The sequence below is a fragment of the Castor canadensis genome, chromosome 11 (assembly GCF_047511655.1).
Source record: "Castor canadensis chromosome 11, mCasCan1.hap1v2, whole genome shotgun sequence".
In the NCBI taxonomy this organism is placed as follows: domain Eukaryota; kingdom Metazoa; phylum Chordata; class Mammalia; order Rodentia; family Castoridae; genus Castor; species Castor canadensis.
Window position 1 is genome coordinate 53,224,346 of NC_133396.1, and position 20,007 is coordinate 53,244,352.

General features: G+C 49.4%; 1 protein-coding gene across 2 annotated transcripts in view; it reads left to right on the plus strand.

Moving 5' to 3' along the window:
- The window catches only part of Ntn1 (netrin 1), a 189,892-nt gene that overhangs the window by 121,850 nt on the left and 48,035 nt on the right, over positions 1 to 20,007 (plus strand). For both annotated transcript variants that reach the window (XM_074046801.1, XM_020161438.2), the window contains 3 exons: positions 1,243 to 1,431; positions 17,072 to 17,221; positions 19,501 to 19,554. In XM_074046801.1, coding sequence (XP_073902902.1) covers positions 1,243 to 1,431; positions 17,072 to 17,221; positions 19,501 to 19,554 — 393 coding nt within the window. The remainder of the gene's footprint in view (positions 1 to 1,242; positions 1,432 to 17,071; positions 17,222 to 19,500; positions 19,555 to 20,007) is intronic.

The following is a 20,007-nucleotide window of genomic DNA, read 5'->3' on the forward strand; positions in this document are numbered from 1 at the left end:
AATCATCTCTAGATCACTTATTATACCTAATACAATGTAAGTACCATGTAAATAGTTGTCATACCATAATGTTTAGGGAACAATGACAAGGAGAAACAAGACAGCTTCAGTAAAGGTGCACTTTTTCTTCTCTGAATATTTAGTATCTACAGTTGATTGAATCTGGGCATATGGAACCAGTGGATAACAGAGGGTGGGCTGAATATGTGGTGGTGAGGGGATCCTGGAGTGCTGGATTCAGGAAACAAAAATGCTCAAGGACAGGATGGAGAGCAGGGAGCAGATGTGGGGGAGGCGCCTCTGGGTCCAAGTGGAGACCCCAGACTTGAAGCTGGAAATGGATATATGGATTAGTGAGTACGGAGCAACAGAGGTGCTGAGAGGTGTAGGAGAGAGAACCCTGAGGATGTCAGGGTGGACAGGAAAGCCAGGTGCATAGACAGGGAACTGGCAGAGGGAAGTAAGTCTGGCAGGATAAAATCCAGAGGGAACAAAGCCGAGGGTTTTCTCCAGAGGGTCCTGAGACCAGAGCTGGTCAGGCCATCTGTGAGACAGGAAGGCGTCCACGTTGGTGGTGGAAGGCCTTGGCCACCCCCCGGGTCCTCAGTAGCATGAGAAGTTTAGCATGGGAGGTTCAGGCTGGTGGCAGGAGCCTCCAGGCAACTGGAGTGTGTGATAGTGGAGGCAAATTCCTTGGGAGTCATCATGCATCATCTCCAGCTGGGGACTTTTACACATTTCTTCCAGTTCTGGAGGCTGGAAATCCAAGATCACAGTATTGGCATGGTCAGTTTCTCCTGAGGCCTCTGTTCCTGGCTGGCAGATGGCTGTGTTTCACTGTCCTTACCTGGTCTTTCTTCTGTGTGCATGCACTGCTGGAGTCTCTGTGTTCTCAAAGTTCCTCTTATAGGATAGTCTTGCAGTTGGAGTCTACCTAAGGGCCTCTCTTTAACTGAGTCACCTCTTAAAGACTTCCTTGCCTAACTATGGGAGATGGGGGGGGTGGGCTTCAACAAAAGAATTTCAGGAGAGCTCAGCCATGGTACTGTGAGGTGCTCAATCAGTGTTTATGGGTACAAATGGGGAGCTATGGGAAAGCTCCCGTAGCACAAGACTGCCCCCCATGGTCCATAGGCGGAGACCAAGGAGGTGCTGGGGATAATGTCTTGGTCCTCTGGGTGCCCCCCTCTCCCAAAGCCCCCCAGCACTTTGCACTGACAGCCTCTCCTGGCTTCTCTGCAGCCTGTAACTGCAACCTGCATGCCCGGCGCTGCCGATTCAACATGGAGCTCTACAAGCTGTCTGGGCGCAAGAGTGGGGGTGTCTGCCTCAACTGCCGTCACAACACAGCTGGCCGCCACTGCCACTACTGCAAGGAGGGCTTCTACCGTGACATGGGCAAGCCCATCACCCACCGGAAGGCCTGCAAAGGTAGGCTGCCTTGGGGTACAGTGAGCAGGGGGACATCAGGCTTCCCTCTCTTTCCTTTTCTATTTTTTTTTTCTAGTTCCTATACAAAGCAGTGTAGACTGAGGTACACACACACACACACACACACACACACACACACACACACACACATACCCCACCTCTCTGGTATTTGGAGGTATAAGCCAAAACAAAGGGGCAATGGAGACATGGCTCAAAGGAGAAGAAAGGAGAAGGTGTGATCCCTTGTGAGGGTGCAGGCCGGCCATGACACCTCCCCCGCCACCCCCCTCCCTGGCTTCTCTGCACAGGTGTGCTGCATACCACAGGGACCTGAGTCATGTTCGCCAGGCTTACTGTTGGGACAAAGGACCCTCTTTTCCCAAACTCACGCAGACACACTTCTTTGGATAAGTGTACACCACCCCCACCCCCATCACACACACACACAGACACCCGTCCCAGTGAGGTTGGCAGTTTCAGGATCAGGGTCTCAGAAGGAACATTTAATCCATCTGCAAACAGCTTTACTTCTCAGGACAAAAAAAATTAAAAGGAGACGGGAGACTCTATTTTTGTTCACTGAAGCAAGCACTAATGTTTTAACTTTCTGCTATTTGTTTTTCTCCCACCAACAAAAATGAAGCAATGGTCAGATGACTCAGAGAAGCTGATGAAATGCCAGGGAACTGAGTGATGGTGGAGGGTGAAAAGTGGGGCCCTCCTACCCCACACTGGGTTTTGGGAATTCCAGGAGCCAGGGCTTCTCTACTCCAAAGCCAGGGCCTGCCATGAGCATGGCTGCCCAAGATGTTTATCTCGGAAGGCTCCTACAGGACAGCTCAGCACACACAGGATCCTGATGTGGGCTCATGTGGACCCTGACACGGAGGGTCCCACACCATGGCAGACTTAGGCCCAGGTAAAGAGGCTGCCATAGAGAAACCCAACCACTGCTCAGCCTTTTTTGGGGGGAGAGGGAGAGGAGGGGCAGTAGTGGGGTTTGAACTCAGGGCCTCATGCTTTCTAGGCAAGCACTCTACCATTTGAGCCATGTCCATCAGCCCTCCCTCCCTTTTTTTTTGTTTTAGTTATTTTTCCGATAGGGTTTTGTGTTTTTGCCCAGGGCCAGCCTACCTATGCCTCCCAGTAGCTGTGACCACAGACATGTTTGTTGAGATAGAGGTCTCACTGACTTTTTGCCCAGGCATCCTTGAGCATTGATCCTCCAGATCTCTACCTCGTGCGTAGCTGGAATTGCAGGTGTGAGCCACTATGCCTGGCTGCACTGCTCAGCCTTTGCACGAAGCAGAAGTATCATATTGATAATAGGAAATCTACCAGATGTTGGGCACTTGCCTGAAGGACTGACTACTTAATTTTCAGGGCCCAGTGCAAAATGAAAATATGGTGTTCCTTATCTAAAAATGACAAAGAGTTTCAACCAAGCATGAGGCAGGCTCTGCTTGTAGAGCATGCTTTAGGATGCTTTTTCTAAAAAACAACAGTAAACAACAACACCCCCCCCCTCACACCACCACCCCTGGCTCCCAGCTTGTCTGCTCTGCTCTGGAGAGATCCCTTGGAGTTTACATGCACAGAGATGAGCAAGGTGGTTCTTCCTCCAGATCTGCCTCTGGTGGTTGCCAAGAGGAATTTGAGTATAACGGTAGCTGGGCTATTTCCACATCTTAAAAGTCAACTGTTTTAGGTGAGAATCCCCCAGGAGACTTTGAGAGGGGGAAGGTGGCCCAAGCAAAGGGACCCAAAGAAGGTCTGTACTGTCAGGAAAGTGTGCAGGGCAAAACCAGGGACGTGGCTTTGGTTTTCAGAGAACATAGTTGGCAGGTAGCCAGCTCCTTTGCCTGTGCCCAAATTGCTTGTTGTCCCTCTCTTACAGAAGAAATGGAGGTCAGGGGTCTTGTAAACAGCTGGCTTACACATAGATTTCTTGGAGATTCTGCCAAGAAGTAGTAACCCACAGTAGCTGCTCAGGTGGACAGTCTTGTGCCTGTGGGTAAGAAGGTCTGGACTCTAAGAAGGTGTTGGTAATTTCCTGCCCTACCAGTTTCTGCTGTTGGACCAGAAATGCTCAGCTTCTTTTGCTGGTTTCTAGAGAGAACAGATGCTGGGGCCAGCTGAGCAGTCCTGGACAGCATCTTCCCTCTTCCCCCCCAGCTTTGGTGGGAACCCTGTGAGAAGAACTCATGGGAGAGGAAAATCTTAAGGATAGATTCTGCTCTGGGAGGCACAAGTGCTCCCTACTGGGGAAACCAGTCAGGAAAGGGTGGGGTTGCCAGTGTCTCTTGATTGGAGAAGAAAGATGATGTTTCAAAGAACCTGCCACCTGATTGGTGAGGAAAGATAATGCTGTAATGATCCTGCCTTCTGATTGGTGAAGAAAAGCATAGCCTAAAGAGCTGCCTGAAGAGAAAAGATCTGCTCTCTGAGTAAGGATAAAAAATGTGACCTGAAAGGTCTAACTAACCATCTGATTAGTGAAGAGATCTATCTCTTAAAACTTCCACATCTTTCCCATCTGCTCTTCCCTTTCCTAGTGTCACCTCCTTTGAGAATGTGGGAACTTTGAATACTTGGTTCCCCCCAAGAGATACTTTGTACCAAAAAGAGACTCAGATCTTGGTAGGGAGCAGCTCTAGGAGAAGTTCAGATGCTGGTGAGGGTGGGTATATATGCCTCTGAGATCTTCACACAAGGGTCTCTTGGTCATCACCTGGACTCCTCTTCTATCTCCACCCCCACCCCCACGGGAGCCTTCTGTCCTGTCTTCAGTGCCATAAAGTTTGAGCAAGTGCCTCCTTGCACTGAAACTTCTTGGCCCTGCATCGTGCTCTTTGACAGTTTGCTCTCAGAGGCTTCTAGATCTTGTAAGTGTGACTCTGGTCCTCGCCCCAGTTCCTAACATTTACCTCAGGAAGGCTGTACTTCCTTGCTTTGTTTCTGATAAATTTCACAGAGGAATTGAGACCACTGGCTCTAGCCACCCCAATTGGCTTTGGAATGGCCATGGGTCTTCTTTACTCCCTGACTTCTCAGGTCCTATGAGGGGGCCCTAGACAGGGGGCCAAGGCCACCCATGCACTGCTGGTGATTGGCTGACTCAGGACCTTGTTCAGTGCAGAGCAGGGGTGGACCCAGACAAGAACAGCTTGGAGCAAGGGCATTTGATTCCAGACATTATTATGCAGCCCCCTGTTTGGGAAGTTTCATAGCAACAAATTTGTTGGGTTCTTTTTCCCCCCTCCCTTAGTTTAGAAGCAAACCAGGGCTGGCAGGGTTGGTGCTTACAAAGGGCTGTAATAAACATGCCCAGCGAACAGGCCGCTGCACTCTCCGGCTATTCAGCGCAATTTCACAGCACTGGGATGGCCTCATTATGGTGTGGGCTGTTGTCCTATACAAAGTCAGATGAGATGAATTTCTCCCTTTTCTCTGCAGAATGGTTTGTGAATGATACTCGTTCTGGAATCTGTCAAAAGATAGGAGGTTTTGTTTACCATTTGTCTTCTTTATGGACTTTGGAGGCTCTTTCTTTTTAGAGCCTGCAAAGAAGACGTTGCTATTTAACCATTTCAGCAGTGCCTTCATTGATAACAATATTAATTTATCATCTTCCCAAACCATCTGTGATGGATAAAGACATTCCAGGAGTCTCCCGTGAACCGAATTGTGATGAGAATTAAGAAATTAGTCACCACATCTAGCATCCTCATACAAAGGGCTGGCGTTCCATCTCACTGAGCAGTCTGTTTTGCTCACTCATTGCCCTGCCCCCTTCAAGTCTGCAGTGAATGTGACTGAATGAAGGCTGCTAAGAAGGTGCACAAGCCCTAAGAAGATACAATCATTAGCAGGGCAGAAGCATGAGGCAGCCCTCACATATTTTCAGTGCATTCTTGCAGCTCCCCAAATGCCCTTTATTTCTTCCAGCAGCTCTGTCAATGGTTGGAAGATGGGGAAGAAGTGAGCACCCCAGTCCACCCCCTGCTGACTCCCTGGGCCACTGCGTGTAACCCTTCATATCACTCTCATTCCCTCATTCCCTTCCTAGTGTCATTAGCATATTGGTCTCTAACTTGTGCCACATGTCTCACCCTTGGCAGCATGTGGGAATCACCTGGGGCCATCAAAAAGTATGGCTGCCTGTGTCTCACTTGAGATTCTGGTTTAATTCATTGGTCCAAATGAGACCTGGGCATTGGGAAAGCTCCTCAGGTGATTCTAACATGCAGCTTTGGCTGAGAACCATTGAGAATAAGAAGTGAAGATGGTGGTTGCTCTTGATGGTATGGGTTCAGGGAAGACTTGCAGGTGGCTGAGGCCCCAGGATTTATTTCTTGAAGGGAGAGATTGATGATCAATAATGTTTATAACTCTTTTTTTTTGCAGTACTGAAGTTTGAACCCAAGGCTTACACCTTGAGCCACTCCACCAGCCCTTTTTTGTGAAGTGTTTTTTTGAGATAGGGTCTTGCAAACTGTTTGCCCAGGCTGGCTTCGAACTGCAGTCCTCCTGCTGTCTGCCTCCTGAGTAGCTAGGATTACAGGCGTGAGCCACTGGCACCAGGCTATAACTCTTTTTATGAAAACTGGGGGAGAACATTTAAAATTTTAAATCTTGCTGGGCAAAGCTGAGATTGTTGTGATGTGCAGATCAAGAAGTGAGATCTAATGCCCCATACTGTGCATATGTGTGAGCAGGCATGTGTTTGTATTTAGATCTGATCACCTGAGGGTTTAATCTCAGCATAGCTAAGGCCCTGGGACTCCACCCCCTTCCTAACTCTAAGGCAGTATCTACTCACCCCACAAAAGCTTCAGGAGAACCTTTCATTTTATGAGTCCCTTGTTACAGTTCCATTTCCTGTCGTGTTTTGGAGGGTACAAGGGCAAAAAAAAAACAACAAAGCATGTGCGCGCGCGCGCGCACACACACACACACGCACACAGAATGGTCATCTGAGGCAGGAGGGTAGTTAGTGACCGGAGAAGATCCAGTGTAGAATGCACAGACTCCAACCCAAAGGAGTGGTATCCTTTACAACAAGGTAGGGCCACACCCACCAAGAGAGAGGAAGCACACTTTGAATCTTGTAATCAAGAAAGAAAATTCCCAGTGGAAGAGCTTACTTTGCACTGTGGCCTGTGCTTGTGCATCTTTTTCCTGTAGGATGCAATAGTCAAAGCCCTAGCTACAGATTTGGCTCATGTTCAAAGTCTCTAGGGAAGCCAGGTGCTGGTGGTTCATGCCTGTAATCCTAGCTACTTGGGAGATAAAGATTGGGAAGATCATGGTTTGAGGCCAGCCTGGGCAAACAGTTTTTGAGACTCCCCCCCAGTCTCTAAAAAATATAACCAGAGTAAAATGGACTGGAGGTGTGGCTCAAGTGGTACAATGCCTGCTTTGCAAGCAGAAAGCCCTGAGTTCAAACTCCAGTCCCACCAAAAAAAAAAAAGTCTGTAGGGCATTCGGCTAGTCATGTGATTTCCTTAGGCTTCAGTCTTCTCACCTGTGGAATTATGTTCAGATTTCTGGTTGCTGAATCCCTTCCAGCTTTGACATTCCATATCCCACATGCTGTCCTTACAGAGTTAGAATCTTATGGGTTCCTGATCCAGCGTATAGCAGTGTGTTTGTGACTCAGAAGGGCTGGTGGAAGAGGCTTTGTTCCAAAGTCTTTACAAATGAAGAGTGTCCCCATTCCTGTGACGTGGCCCCTACAGTGCAGTGTCCTGAAATAAGGTCCTCCCAGCTCAGCTCTGGGGTTCATTCCCTGGGCATCCTTGGTGGCTTTACCTCCCTGGTGTGAGTGTTCTCATCCTCAGATTCCACATGGACATTCTCTGAGGGTCCCCAGAAATATGCAGTGCTTGAACCAAAAGATCCCTGGTCTTTGAGCTCTCCAAGTTCATGGAGCTTCTGGGTATGGCAGTCATAGTGTTGAGGACATTGTACTTGGGAAATGAAGTCCTTATTTGGGGCTTTTGTTGCCAGGAGAGCACCAAGTGGATGGATCCCAGCCCATATAGGCTTGAAAAAATGTGTGACTTAAGCTTTTTGGACCAAGATTCGTGTTCCACCTCTGGACAAGACACTCTTCACAGTCTGAGTTTTGTCTGGAAATGGGACTAATAATAGTATCTTCCCTAGGGTTACAGATGCAGATTAAATGAGGTGCCATGGGCTGACACATAGCCTGGACTCTATTCAGGTTAACTGTTGTGAGTATTTGTATAAGTCAAGAAAAGGAGAGACACCAAAACCCCCACCCACCATGATCATCCTCGTAGGTACCAAGTGGAGGCAACTCCTGTGGCTCACTGCTTGCCTTAGTTCTTTCTGTGAGTGGTGGTGCTTAGGAGAATCAGCCGTTCTTGCTCAAAGGGTTCAGGCCTTTGAGCATTACATTAACTCTGTGGCTGATTCCCACAGGACTGGGCAGGGCCCCAGGGATTTGCCCTAATGCCATTGCATATACTCTATAAAGAATTTGCGTGGTCCAGGAGCAAAAAAATGACCAATGAGTTGAATTTCAGAGATATGCCTGGCAGCTGCTTGTGCACATCCAAACATGGTTCTGAAAGTGCTATTCAGAAAGACCATGTGGCATCAGAGGACCCTCCACCCACACTGGGACTTGCAGCCCATCAAGGCCCTGGGTGGTCCTTGCTGTCCTGAGACACAGGGCCAGGTACTCCATCTTTCCTCAACCCCTGCCCTCCACCCCAATCCAGTGTGTGTAGACATATGCATGCAGAAGGGCAAATGCACACACAGTCGCACTCTGGGAACCAGTATAAGGACCTTCACATTTCTTCTCAGCTGTAGAACAGGTGCAGGAAGACTATAGTTAACTAGATCATAGGGCATCAAATAACCCAGTTGGGGATTATGGGGCTCCCCTCCCCCGCACTTCCTGCTGTCTGCACCTTGATCTCCAAGTGGCAGAGGAAAGGCGAGGCAGTGTGCAGCTTGACACATTTCTTCTTTTGTGCCTTGTTAGCAACTGCTGGGGAATAGGAAAGCCCAGTTTCCAGGAGGTTGACACAGACAGCTGAAGTGAAATCTGGGATTATCTGTGGATTTCAGTGATTCTCACTTCCTCATTAGCATGGAGAATTTCAGAGTGGAGAGTATTGTGTTTTGAGGTTGCTGATGACCTAGGATATAAGGGGATTTTCATGCCTGCTCTCCTGGCCATTCTTTCCTCCAGATGTGCAGGGTAAAGGAAATGGCTTTTCCCCATGGAAGAAGGTGGCAGGTTGGCTCTGAGTTATTTGCACATAGTGATAGTGAGACTGTTCATTGATTCTGTTACTGTTTATTGCATACCTACTATATGTCAGGCACTAGAGTGGCCATGGTGACCGAGACAGACTTGGTTTCTTGAAGCTTGCTTTCTGGTGGGTGATTAACAATAACAAAGAAGAAAAAAGGAGTTAATTATAGCATGTCTTGAGGTCTATGGGGGAAATAAACAGAATGGGGGAACCTGCAGTACAAGGCTGCCTGGGAGGAGCTTTCTAAGGACTGACTGTTTGAGGTGAAATTTGGTGTGTGAGGGGAAAACAGCTACAAGGAAGCTGTAGGAAGCACATTCCATGCAAGCCCTTGGTCAGAAGGGAGCTGAAGGAGTACAGGGCATGGTCAGCTTGTTGGACTAGAAAGGACTAAGAGCACTGGAAGCCACTGAACATTTTAAGGAGAAGGGTGACTTGAGGAATAGGTCTGGCTTTCCTTTTAAGAAGCTCCTTCTGTAAGATAAACTGTAAATGGGAAGAAAATACTTGTACATCCCATATCCAACAAAGGATGTAAATCCAGGATACATAAAGAACTCTTAAAACTCAACAGGAAAACAAACAGCCCAATTAAAAATGGGAAAAATATTTGAACGGACACTTCCTGAAATAAATAAATACATGAAACATCAGTGGTCATTAGAGAAATGCAAATTAAAACCACAATGAGATAGCACTCATTGAAAATAAAATAGTACTAATGATTCCAAGCACTTACTTGGCGAGGACAAGAACAACTGGACTGCTCCTCACTGTCGGTGGGAATTCCAGATGGCACCGCCTCACTGGAAGACAGCTTGGCAGTTTCTTGTAACGTTAAACACAGACCTGTCATAATGCCAATGATCCCACTCATAGGTATTTATCCTATGATAAATGAAACTTTTGTTCACATACAAATCTGTACACCCCAGTGTTTATAACAGCATTATTCATAATTACTCCAAACTGGAAACGACCCAAGTATGCTTCAATGGACGACTGGATAAACCAAACAGGTTGCGTCCATAACGAGGAATACTACTCAAAGGAAAATAAGTGAATATTGATTCATAAAACACCTCGGATGAACCTCAAATTCACTTGGCTAAGCGATAAAAGTCACTCTCAATAGATTACCTACTGTATAATCCCATGTGTACAAATAGCGTAAATAAATACTGTATAATCCCAGAATAAGTCATTTTAAAAATAGGTGATGCTACAGAGGCAGAGGACAGTCAGTGGCTGCAGAAGTTGAGGGAGGGGACTGATTACAAAGGAGGAACAAGAAGTAATTCTCAGGAGGGTTGGGCTATTCTGAATCTTGATTGTGGTGGTGACTACTAGAGTTTATGTATGTGATAAAACCCATACATCCATATATCAAAAAGGTGTGAATTTTACTCTGCAAATTAAATAATAGGAGCAATAATAAGAAAGTCCTCCCCTAGAGCATTGATTTCAGTATGTCCCTCAGAAGTTCATGTGGTGGAAGCTTGGTCCCCAGTGTGGCAATGTTGGGAGGCAGTGGAACCTTTATAAAGTGGGGTCTAGTCAGAGACAGTTATGTCACCAGGGGCATCACCCTTGGAAGGGATTCGTGTACTTTCATGGGACCATGGTTTCTATGAGAGTGGGTTGCTGTAAAAAGAATGAGCCTGACCCTTGGAACTGGGAATGTAGCTTAGTCCCAGCACAAACAAAGTGAGCCTGGCCATTGAATTTCTCTGGCTTTTGGCTTGCCATGTGACCCTCTTCTGCATTCAACTGTTTCCCTTTCTTCTCTTCCATGTGGTGACCTAGCGAAGGGGGAAACCTCACCAGAGGTTGTCCAATCTTGGACTTTCAGCCTATAAAATTGTAAACCAGGTTGGCCTCAAGCTGGTAATCCTCCTGCCTCAGCATCCTAAGTGTTGGGATTACAGATTTGCACCACTATGCCCAGCAAACCTCTTTGCTTTATTAAATATGCAACCTCAGGTATGTTGTTATAGCCACAGGAAATGGACTAGTATAGGCTTTCTGACACTATCTTTTGGTCTTCTTTTTCATATCTCTCATTCTTTATAGCTATGAACTCACATAAAGAGTCATTCCTTCTTCAGCATTCATTTCTCCCTTCCCTGGCTTTTCTGAGTCCCCTACCCCATTGCTCTGCCTGTTCCATAGGTTCCAATCACCTTGCATTAGGCCCCTGCCATTCCTGATACTGTGACAGCCATGGTCAGCTCTCATATGTTTCTTCTCTTGGTTGCCCTCCCTTCATAGCCTCTGTTGGGGAGTGGAGAATGAATGGATGCTTGAACACCCTTTGTATCTGACATGTCTTCTTCCCAGTGCTATCTCAGGAGTAGGGGGTGTTCCACTAGCCTTCCTCCAAGAGGCCAGACATGTACCCATTAGGTACAGGGACATGGGAAACTTTCAGCTCTGGTTTTCTCTGAAGACACTGCTCTTCTCTGTCTTCATGGACTCCTCACTGTCCTAAGCCTGCCCTAATCCTCCTCCATGATCTCACAGCAGCCCAAGGTATGTGGCGGGCCTGACTTCTGGTCTCACTCTCCCCTGCTTTCTTTGTGGATGGCATCCACAAAGCTGAGAAGAATGTGTCACCACTCCTAAGCAGGCCACAGGCAGGGCCTTTGGGCATGAACTTCAGGCCTTGGAGGCCACTGGTCTTCTGATTGCCTCTGCAATCAGCCATTGTGGGGGGAACCTGGCAAGTTTCCCACATCCCATGTTCAGTGAGGACCACTGTCCCAGGATTTGGGTCAGGGTTGCTTCCCTGCCTATCACATTTCTGTATAGAGGTCTTGAGAGTCCTAGCAAGGAGCTTTCTACCAGACTTTGGTGAGCGGGGCCATTGGCACCTGAATTTCAAGCATTTTCTTCCTCCAGAGCTGGCATCGAGGGTATTCTCTGCATGCTTGATGGGCAAGGAGTGGGGCTGTTCTTGAGGCCAGGCCCTAGGCAGAGGCTCTTCTGCAGGCCTTACTTACTGAGCATGGCCAGCCTCTGATGGGGTTGGGGACCAAACAGCACTTCCTGCCCAGGCCTCTTCTAGCTGCCTTTAGGAAATAGCCTGATGTTGACATTCCATGAGCTGATAACTATTGGGAGTCAGCTGGGAGGGATCGTAGAGAATTCCAGCTGCCGTCTGAGACGTGGCCTGCTGCAGAGAAGGTTTCCCTTGCCCAGCAATAGTGGTGACTTCCCCCAGGGGAGCCAGGGCATGAGAGGACTCCAGGCTGATGGACTGAGAAGTGGGAAAGTCTCTTGGAGTCTGGGGATCACCCCTTGGGAAGAAAATGTTTGCTAACTAAAATGTGTGTTAACTAGCTCTGGCTGCCAGAGCAAAGCACCATGTACCTGGTGACTTGGACATCAGAGATTTATTTCCTCTGAGTACTGAAAGCTGGAAGTTCAAGGTCAAGGTTCCAGCTGGACTGGCTGCTTCTGAGGGCCATGAGAGAAGGATCTGCTCTAGGCCTCTCTTCAGGCTTGCAGATGACCATCTTCTTCATGTGCCCTCCTATGATTTTCCCTCTGTAGCTGTCAGATTAGGGTGCACTCTAATGACTTATTGTATCTGAATCACCTCAGTAAAGATCCTCTGTCCAAGGCTGTAGGTAGAGGTAGTAGGGGATATACCTTCCACGGAGAAGGGGACATGACTCAGCTTCTAATGTGAGCTGGCCAGAAGCTGTCTTTCAGGACTGGCTGGAGGCCTGATGGAAGCTGGAATGAAGTCTGAATTGAGGGTTTGGTGCCTCAGTTGTTCTCCCAGTTCCAGAGGGGCTGGTGCCAAGCCAGTTCCTCTCTCTTAAGTGTGTGCCCTGGATGGTTGCCATTTTTGGGTCCTGCCCAATCCCAAGGGCCCCTGGAGCAAGAGTGCTCAGGAAAAGTAGCCAGACCTCCTGATAGAAGCCCAGGATGGATTCCAGAAATCCTGGTGTTAGCAGTAGTGGAGGGAACCAGCCTTGGGTTGTATGTTCACCCAGTGGAGGCTGGAGGCTCTGGGGATGAGGATGAGAGCATCAGAGGGCACCCAGGCCACACTGGTCAGGCATGGGAAGCCAGGGATCAGAACCAGCTCCTTCCAGGCCATCTGACCCAGGGTTCCCGGAAGTCCTTGGGGCTTAACTGACAAGCCAGGTTTTGGCAGGTGCAGGCACAGAGCAGGCAGGTGCTGGTGCAAGGTGGCTATCTAGGTGTGTACAAGCGGTGGCATGCCCTGCAACATGAACACTTCTCCCTGCTCAGCCCAGGGCCCTGATGAAGGGCAGCTGTGGTGTATAGGTCCAAGGGTATAGGCTGCTACCCTGGTGCCTTTGGGTCCATGTGGAGACAAAGCCTTAAGTGACCTTCTGGGCTCTGTCCTTACAGAGGGCCACCTGTGGTCCAGAGGGAGGAAGGCACTAATCCAGGGTCTCTGGCAGGGCCTGGCCAGGCCTGGTCTCCTGTTGCCTGTCTGAAACCATTTGTGTCCCCTGAGCTGTCTGTCTTTGTCTGGTGACCCAGAGCAAGTATAGCCTGGGTTTTCTGCAGCCTGCTGTGTTTGTGGGAAACCTGATCCTGCTGCATTCTCAGGGACCTGGGCTTCCTTCTGGTCTCACCTTTCTCTTTATGGAAAATCTTCGGGTAGCTTGTTTCCCATGACCAGGTGCTGCCTGCCCTGTGCAAACGGGTGACCTGCTTGGGGAAGGGATTGACTTCCCTCTGAAAAAAATGGCTGGCTTCCAGGGAAGTGGGGGTCACCAGGCGGGCTTCCTGTGGCAGAGGATGTTCTGACCTGGGTCACATTCTCAGAAGCATTAGGGAGGCTGGCTCTCTATTCATCCTCCTCAACCTCCACTTACCTCTACTCACCTCACTTCCTTGGTTTACTGCACCCTTCCATATGCTTGTGTCAGACTGTGTGTGTGTGTGTGTGTGTGTGTGTGTGTGTGTGTGTATGTGAGAGAGAGAGAAAGGAATCTTTCCTCTTTCTCTTGTACACACATAGATTCTCTCTCTCTCTCTCTCTCTCTCTCTCTCTCTCCCTCCCTCATTCCCTCCCTCCCTCCCTCTCCTTCCTCCTTTCTCCCTCTCCCTTCTCTCCATGTGTGTGTGTGTGTGTGTGTGTGTGTGTGTGTGTTGTGTATCTTTGGGTTGAGAGAGCATAGCAGAACCCCTCTGACTTTCTCTTCCTAAGGCCAAACCCTGAGGCTCCCCTGGGCTTCAGGGTATTTCCCTTGCTATTGATAGGTGAGTTCTGAAGAGGAGCTCACCTTGGGGGCATGGGCATCTGTCAGCTCTTCCCCAACCTTGAAACTCACCCTTCACACAGAAGATACAATTTGGGTGATTCCCTACTCCTTAATTTTTGAGAAACAGTCTTACTCTAGGCCCATTTGGCTGAGCATTGAGAATGACTGCAATGCAGGTTTCTGTTGGGATTGCATTTGGCTGCAAATAGCAGAAACCCCACCTCGTATTGGTTGAAATAAATCACAGCTTATTTCTTCTTGAAGAACAAGAAATACAGAGGGGGCCATCCAGAGAGGGTGAAGAACCTGGGGGTCCCTGCAGAGCTTCAGGCCCTTTCCGTCTTTGGCAGGACCCCGTTTCTCTTTTGACTTTCTCTCTACACTGTGGTCTGTATGGACAGATGCAGCCTGTTGATGGCCACATTGTCCTGGAGGTGACTTTAGTGGCCTTTAGGACCCAATGTTATCTCTTCCTAGAAGAGTGATTTGCTGGGGTGGAAGTCTGGTCCATCAGTTAGACCAGACACACTGTCGCATTCTTTGCAGAATCCTGGGAGAAAGATTTGGAAGGCCAGTGGCAAACATCAGCTCATGTCTAATCAGAGGAGGGACCCTTAGGAAGAGCCGGCTGCATACAGCAGATGCGGGGTTGCCTGCCATGCTGATGGCCCTCAGCTCCAGCAGACCTCAGCTGGCGCCTGGCCCCTCCCGGCAGTGTGCCAGCTCAGGCAGCTGAGGTCACCAGCTGTGCTGGACTCAGTGAGAACAATGCACGATCCTCCTGCCTCCACCCAGAGCCTGCTCTGGGCCAGCTCCTGCCAAGATAAAGACAACCTGGGCCGATGGTAGTGTGATGGGTGTGACTTGGCTTGGAACTCCAGTGACTGAGCAACCTTTTGTGACCTTCCTTCAGCCAAGTCCAAGGATCCAGAAGTTACTGGCACACAGCTGTGTTCCATCAGCACCCAGGGGAGAAGGGCTTGGCATGAATTTTAGCATTACCAGCAGGCTTGCAAAGCAGGCCAAGGGAGGTCAGCTGGCATGAGCCCTTTTAGTCCCTATCTGCCTGGTACCCACGCCTGCCTCAGGGACTGAAGACTAGGATCTTGTGCCATGACCCTCTTTCACACAGCCAACTTAGAGATGTGCCTGTGCGCCATCACCATTCCCATCCCAGGGTTGGATTTAGGAAGTCATGGGGAAAGGTCAAAGGCCCTCTCTGGCCACTTCTTCCTCACCATCATCATCCTCAGAATGCTCCCTTCACCCCCAGGGTTCAGTCTTATTACTAAGTTAAAAAACAGACAAACCAGCCATAGGACCAAACTTGAATTTAGGGTGGGTGAGAAAAGATAAAAAAAAGCATTTCTCCTGTCCATGGGGCAAGACTGGAATAGTCTCCAGTGGATCCTGTGGTTTGAGCAGCCAGCAGGCAGGGGTTTCTCCTCCATCCTGACAGGGGCACCCAAGGTTAGGCCTTCACTCTAGTGCTGCCTGTCCAGCAGAACTGTGACAAATAATTGCTCACATCTTTCTGCTTCTTCCTTCCCTCCTATCTCTTCCTAATTTTCTTCAGTGGTCATTCCCAGGCTGAGACTGCTGGGAGAGGCTGCATTTTCATGGTGACTCATGGCCTCATGCCAAGCTGTGCTCTCTGGGGAAGTTCTGCCTTAGCTCTTTTAGGATTTCTGTTCTCACTTATTTTCCTGGATATTTTTGTGCCCTTTGGGGTCAGAAACACACAGGAGCTTGAGGTATGGATTGACATGCTGCAGCATGTCTTGCTGTAGACCTCCCTCAGCCCCTTCCCTCTTCAGGCTTCCTCAGGGCAGGGAGACAGGCAGAACTTCCCCTCCCTACCATGCTGTGGCAAACATCTGAGCTAACTGCCTAGGTCCAGACTAGCAGGACTTAGCAGGGTACCCAAATGTCCCCTACCTGCTGAGATAGCTGTTCTTGCCCAGAGCCTCATGTTGCTGGTAGAGACTTCCCCAGAGTCCTCTAGCTGCTTCATTGCTGGAAAAGGGCAAAAGAGAGGAACCCTCAAGATATAGAGGGACAGGCTGGACTGCCCAACTCTTACCCTTTTTAAACCAGGAGGAGAGTTGTGGGGCTTGCTCTTCCATGCACTAGCCTCTGGCCTGAAAATCAGGGTCTTGTTTCACCACCAAGCTTGACTGTCCTCTTCCTCTGAGGCAGCAGGAGGTGTCTTTACCTCTCCAGTCTTTGCACATTCAGGGAGGGTTCTAGGGTCAGTCATCACCATGACCCTTTTAGTACTGCCGTGTATGGGTTAGTGACCTAGAAACCTGAGCCATGGATCGCTGGCTGCCAAACAGGTGGGGGCAGTAGTGTGTGTGTGGGAGTACTCCTTCTGTGCCCAACCGTGAGCTGTAAAATTCTGGGCTTCATCAAGCTCCATACCCAACACCTCCACCCAGAGGGTCCATAAAGAACCTAGGTCCCAAAACAAGTTGAGGGCAGAAAGAGAAAACCCACAAACTTATTACCCTGTCAAAGGAGGGCATGCCTCCAAATTCTGACTCCCCGACTCATGCACGACCAGGGCTGTGGGCTCTGCCTTCCTGAAAACAGATTTGGTTTTGTTTGTTTGTTTTGGTGCTGCTAGGTATCAAACATAGGACCTCTCACATACTAAGCATGAGCTCTACCACTCAGCCATACCTCCAGCCCCTTGAAAACATTTGGGTATAGACCTTCCTCCTGGGTCTTGAGAGGACTCCCAGCATCCCTCTCCTGCTGCCAAGACAGCCCTTTTAAGAAGGTCCATTTTAAGACTGGAGGCATGGCTCAAAAGGTAGAGCACTTAGCAAGCATGAAAGTTCAAACCCAGTACTGTGGGAGGGAGGGAGGGAGGAAGGGAGGGAGGGAGGGAGATCCATTTTGATTTTCATTCCTTGTTTCCAGGTAGGCAGATGTCAAGTCCTAGAGTTTCTGGAACTTGTATGGGCTTGACCAGGCCTGACATTCCTCCCTGCTCTTCCCCTGGAGTGAGGTCCATGGAATGCCCCTGGGCAAGGAGGGCTCCCTTCCCGCTCCCTTGACTCTTCTGTTGTGTGTTCCTCACAGCCTGTGATTGCCACCCCGTGGGTGCTGCTGGCAAAACCTGCAACCAAACCACTGGCCAGTGTCCCTGCAAGGACGGCGTGACCGGCATCACCTGCAACCGCTGTGCCAAAGGCTACCAGCAGAGCCGCTCTCCCATCGCCCCTTGCATCAGTATGTGCAGCCCTTTTTCTTAGCTCTGATTTGGGGGTGGGAGTACCTGATTGGCTGGGCACTGGTCCTAGGGGTTAGAGATCACAGCCAGGCACCTCTGTATTCAACGCCTGGTGCTTAGTAAAACTTGGATGTTTCTGCAGAAGCAACTGGGGCAGCCTGTCTGTGACCCACAGACCTGACAAACCCCAAGTCTCTGGCTCCTGGGGAGAGGGGCTAAAAGCCCAGGACCTTTGAAGGAAGTTGACCAGGACTCCAAACATGGCACCCATGGTCTCTGTGAAAGATAAGATGGGCAGGGGAGTCCTAGGGTTGCTTTTGGGCCAGCTGTTAGCTCTCAGATTGTTGGAAGATGGAGAGAGGGTGAACAGGATGGCAGAGGTCACTTGGGGGCCAATATTTGACATCTGGTAAGTCAGGCTAGTATTGAGAGCAGGTGTTGGTTGGAGAGCCATGTGTAATTGGGAGCTGGCTCAACCTCACCCTGTCCTCAGCCTTGTTGATTCCTTGTACAGGACTGACAAAGCCAAGAAAGGAGGACAGGAGAAGGAGCAAATCCCTGAGAACAAGGTTCTGTAGAGAGCGGGGCTGGAAACCTGGCCCAGGGAACTGGCTGCTGCCTGCTTTTGCCTGCTTTTTAATGGTCGAAACAGAAATCAAAGGAAAAATAAAATAAAATAAAAATTTCATGACACATAAAAAATTATGTGAAATTCAAAGCTCAGTGACCATAAATAAAGTTTTATTGGAATACACCCCCCACCCGTTTATATACTGTCTGGCTGATTTTATGCTATTAGCAGCAAAACTGAATAGCTGCAACAGAGACCATGAAATATTTGCTAGCTGGTCCTTACTTCAGATATTCTCTTCGTCCCTTACCTCTGGGGATCTGGTATCTATGGCCAGTGCCAGGGGACCACAGGTATGGAGGCCAGGGGAACCTCTCAGCAGCCACTCTGGGATCCCTTGAGTGTTCTCCCACAGATCTTACAATCATCCCCATCTGCAGCTCTCCCCAGGAAGCCCTAGACAGTCCATACCTCACCTGGCCCACTAGGTGTGGCTTTCACTTCTGGAACAGGTTGGCTACATCCATTCCAGTAGCAATTCTGACCAATTGCTGAATCAAGTGAACACTCTATCTGGGGTGTCTGCACGGGTTCACTGACAGCAAATTACCAAAGCCCAAGCCTGAGAAAATGGAGCTCATGTCCACCCAGGATGGACTAGGTGGAAGTTATATTTAGGGCGGAGGTATTTATTTATTTTTGGCAGTACTGGGGTTTGAACTCAGGGCCTCATACTTGCTAAGCAGGTGCTCTACCACTTGAGCTAAGTCCCTAGCATCCTACATTTCCCTTTAAAAGGGACTGAGGAACTGTTAGGTTGTTCAGAAGTGGCCACAACCAATGTTTCAAATCTCCAAGTGGAAAGACCAAGGGGAACTGACATTGCAGAATCAGAGAATGAGTACTTGGGAAAGGGGAACTCTCACCTTCCCCCATGCTCTTGCAAAGAGTGGGCTGGTTGCCATTTCGAGCATTGCTACCCAACAGTCTGAAGACCCCCCAGCTCCATCCCAGGATGTCCATGGCACCTGTGGCCAGGTGCCCAGACAGTGCCTGGGAGGCTTATGCTCATCTCAGTCCCGTGAGAAATTACCCCATGGGTAATTCCCAGTTCCTTGCACGCTCTCCCTGATTCAGAGCCTTCTCAGCCATGAGTCGAGGTCACAGGTGAGCAGGGCCAGGTAGCCATATCAGAGGCTAGGGTAGCCCCTCTTCCCCACCCCCTGATGAGCCACCCCCTGATAAGCTGAGTAGATAATATGCAGACAGTGGGACTGAGAAGGATGTGTATGTCGGCCCCAGGTACAGGGTTGGGCCTCCATGCTGTCAACTCCTTCCTGCTTCTCTCCACTCTCATCCCTTCTTGACAGCTGGGAGCTGTGACATCCCCGACAGGTGAAGAGATAGCAGAAAAGCAGACAACATACTTGGGACCCCTGTTCCTCCGTCCCTCCCTCCATCTCTCCCTGCTTTCCTTGAGCTATGGCGCATCATGGGAGGGAGGATCCTAGGAAGGTTGGGAGGAGTCTGTGATAAGCTCTTCCCTTTTTTTTTTTTTTTTTTGTTTTAAAGCTTAGTGTTTCACACCCCAACAGAGACAGTCGGAGCCTCATCCTGGCACCACCGCCTGCTCTTTCCTTTTCCAAGGTCAAAAATAACTATCTTCTTACTTTTTTTCTCCTCTTCCCTGTCCTAAACCTCTCAAAGAGATCCCCGTAGCACCGCCAACCACTGCAGCCAGCAGCGTGGAGGAGCCTGAAGGTAAGCTGCCCCTTTGTCATTCTGGCTCTGTGGTGGGGAGGGAAGGGGGAGAAGGAGGGAAGAAAGCAGAACACCTGAAATCCTGTAGCCCCCATCTGGGTTCTGAGTGGCACCCCCACCACCACCGCCACCCCACTGCACTGAAGAGGAGGACAGAGCCACAGGGCGCTTTTTTGTGACTCTCCTTTGAAGAGTAAAATTGAGGACATTTAACAGAGCCAAAGGCCAAGTCTCCTAAGGCCAGAACCTTAAGAACTTCCCTTAGTTGCCCACAGAGGGAAGAAACTACCAGACTTTCCAGGTGCTTCAAGGCAGAGGGCATCTCTCATTGCTGGGGCTGAAGAAGGAGTAACTGGGCCCAGGGTCCACAACAGGAATGCAGGGCCCGTGAGTGGAACGGGTAGAGAACCTCATCTTCATGCTCTTCTACTAACTGAACATTTAGCATTTCCT